At 51.2% G+C, this 2,368-nt stretch overlaps 1 protein-coding gene across 1 annotated transcript in view; it reads left to right on the top strand.

Moving 5' to 3' along the window:
- The first annotated feature begins 2,159 nt into the window (after positions 1-2,159).
- The window catches only part of LOC116832344 (coagulation factor XIII B chain-like), a 7,602-nt gene continuing 7,393 nt past the window's right edge, over positions 2,160-2,368 (top strand). Inside the window, exon 1 of the mRNA XM_075070522.1 lies at positions 2,160-2,169. Coding sequence (XP_074926623.1) covers positions 2,160-2,169 — 10 coding nt within the window. The remainder of the gene's footprint in view (positions 2,170-2,368) is intronic.

Genomic DNA, 2,368 nt, shown 5'->3' with positions numbered 1-2,368 from the left:
GGATAGATGGATGGGTGGATGGGGATAGGTAGATAGATAGATAGAGGGCCTGTATGAGGATAGAGGGGGTGGATGGGGATAGATAGAGGGGGTAGATGAGGGATAGATGGATGGGTGGATGGGGATAGATAGGTAGATGGATGGGGTGGATGGGGATAGGTAGAGGGGGTGGATGGGGATAGATAGATAGGGGGTAGGTGGGGGGATGGATGGATAGATGGTTGGATAGGGATAGCTAGATAGAGGGGATAAATGGATAGATAGATGGATGGGTGGATGGAGATAGATAGGTAGGTAGATAGATAGAGGGGCTGTATGAGGATAGAGTGGGTGGATGGGGATAGATAGAGGAGTTAGATGAGGAATGGATGGATAGATAGATGGATGGGTGGATGGGGACAGATAGGTAGATCGAGGGGGTGGATGGAGATAGATAGATAGAGGGGGTAGATGAGGGATGGATGGATAGATAGATAGATAGATGGGTGGATGGGGTAGATAGATAGGGGGTAGATGGGGGATGGATGGATAGATTGTTGGATGGGGATAGATGGATAGAGGGGGTAGATGGGGGATAGAAGGATAGATGGGTGGATGGGGATAGATAGGTAGATAGAGGGAATGTATGAGGATAGATGGGGTGGATGGGGATAGATAGAGGGGATAGATAGGTAGATAGATGGGGTGGATGGGGATAGATAGATAGATAGAGGGAGTAGATGAGGGATGGATGGATAGATAGATAGATGGGTGGATGGAGTAGATAGATAGGGGGGTAGATGGATGGATAGATGGATGGGTGGATGGGGATAGATAGGTAGATAGATAGAGGGGCTGTATGAGGATAGAGGGGGTGGATGGGGATAGCTAGATAGAGGGGGTAGATGGGGGATGGATAGATAGATGGCTGGATGGGGTAGATAGATAGAGTGGGTAGATGGATAGATAGATGGATGGGTGGATGGGGATAAATCGGTAGATAGATGGGATGTATGAGGATAGATAGAGGGGGTGGATGGGGATGGAGAGAGAGACGAGGACGGACGGTGTATGGGGCCAGGTGACAGACAGGTGTCTGGGGGATGGACACCCCGCCAGGCTCCCCAGCCAGTACGGAGGGGAGAATTCTGCACCCACTCCTGCCCCCCACCCACCAGGGCNTAGATGAGGGATGGATGGATAGATAGATAGATGGGTGGATGGGGTAGATAGATGGGGGATGGATGGATAGATGGTTGGATGGGGATAGATAGAGGGGGTAGATGGATGGATAGATGGATGGGTGGATGGGGATAGATAGGTAGGTAGATAGATAGATAGAAGGGCTATATGAGGATAGAGGGGGTGGATGGGGATAGATAGAGGGGGTGGATGAGGGATGGATGGATAGATAGATAGATGGGTGGATGGGGTAGATAGATAGGGGGGTAGATGGGGGATGGATGGATAGATAGATGGATGGGTGGATGGGGATAGATAGGTAGATAGATGGGGTGGATGGGGATAGACAGGGGGTGGATGGGGATAGATAGATAGAGGGGGTAGATGAGGGATGGATGGATAGATAGATAGATGGGTGGATGGAGTAGATAGATAGGGGGTAGATGGGGGATGGATGGATAGATGGTTGGATGGGGACAGATAGATAGAGGGGGTAGATGGATGGATAGATGGATGGGTGGATGGGGATAGATAGGTAGATAGATAAAGGGGCTGTATGAGAATAGAGAGGGTGGATGGGGATAGCTAGATAGAGGGGGTAGATGGGGGATGGATAGATAGATGGCTGGATGGGGTAGATAGATAGAGTGGGTAGATGGGGGATGGATGGATAGATGGATGGGTGGATGGGGATAGATAGGTAGATAGATGGGGTGGATGGGGATAGATAGAGGGGGTGGATGGGGATAGATAGATAGAGGGGGTAGATGAGGGATGGATGGATAGATAGATAGATGGGTGGATGGAGTAGATAGATAGGGGGGTAGATGGGGGATGGATGGATAGATGGTTGGATGGGGACAGATAGATAGAGTGGGTAGATGGATAGATAGATGGATGGGTGGATGGGGATAAATCGGTAGATAGATTGGATGTATGAGGATAGATAGAGGGGGTGGATGGGGATAGAGAGAGAGAGAGACGAGGATGGACGGTGTATGGGGCCAGGTGATAGACAGGTGTCTGGGGGATGGACACCCCGCCAGGCTCCCCAGCCAGTACGGAGGGGAGAATTCTGCACCCACTCCTGCCCCCCACCCACCAGGGCTCGGAGGCACGTGCAGACCTGCCCTGCCAGCTGGTGGCTATAGGGGGGATTGCAGGGGCCCTTCCCATTAAAGTCAGGGGGGCTTTGGAGGAAATGTTT

The sequence above is a fragment of the Chelonoidis abingdonii genome, chromosome 11 (genome assembly GCF_003597395.2).
Source record: "Chelonoidis abingdonii isolate Lonesome George chromosome 11, CheloAbing_2.0, whole genome shotgun sequence".
In the NCBI taxonomy this organism is placed as follows: domain Eukaryota; kingdom Metazoa; phylum Chordata; order Testudines; family Testudinidae; genus Chelonoidis; species Chelonoidis abingdonii.
The sequence above is the reverse complement of the archived record's forward strand: the minus strand, read 5'-3'. Positions and strand labels throughout refer to the sequence as shown.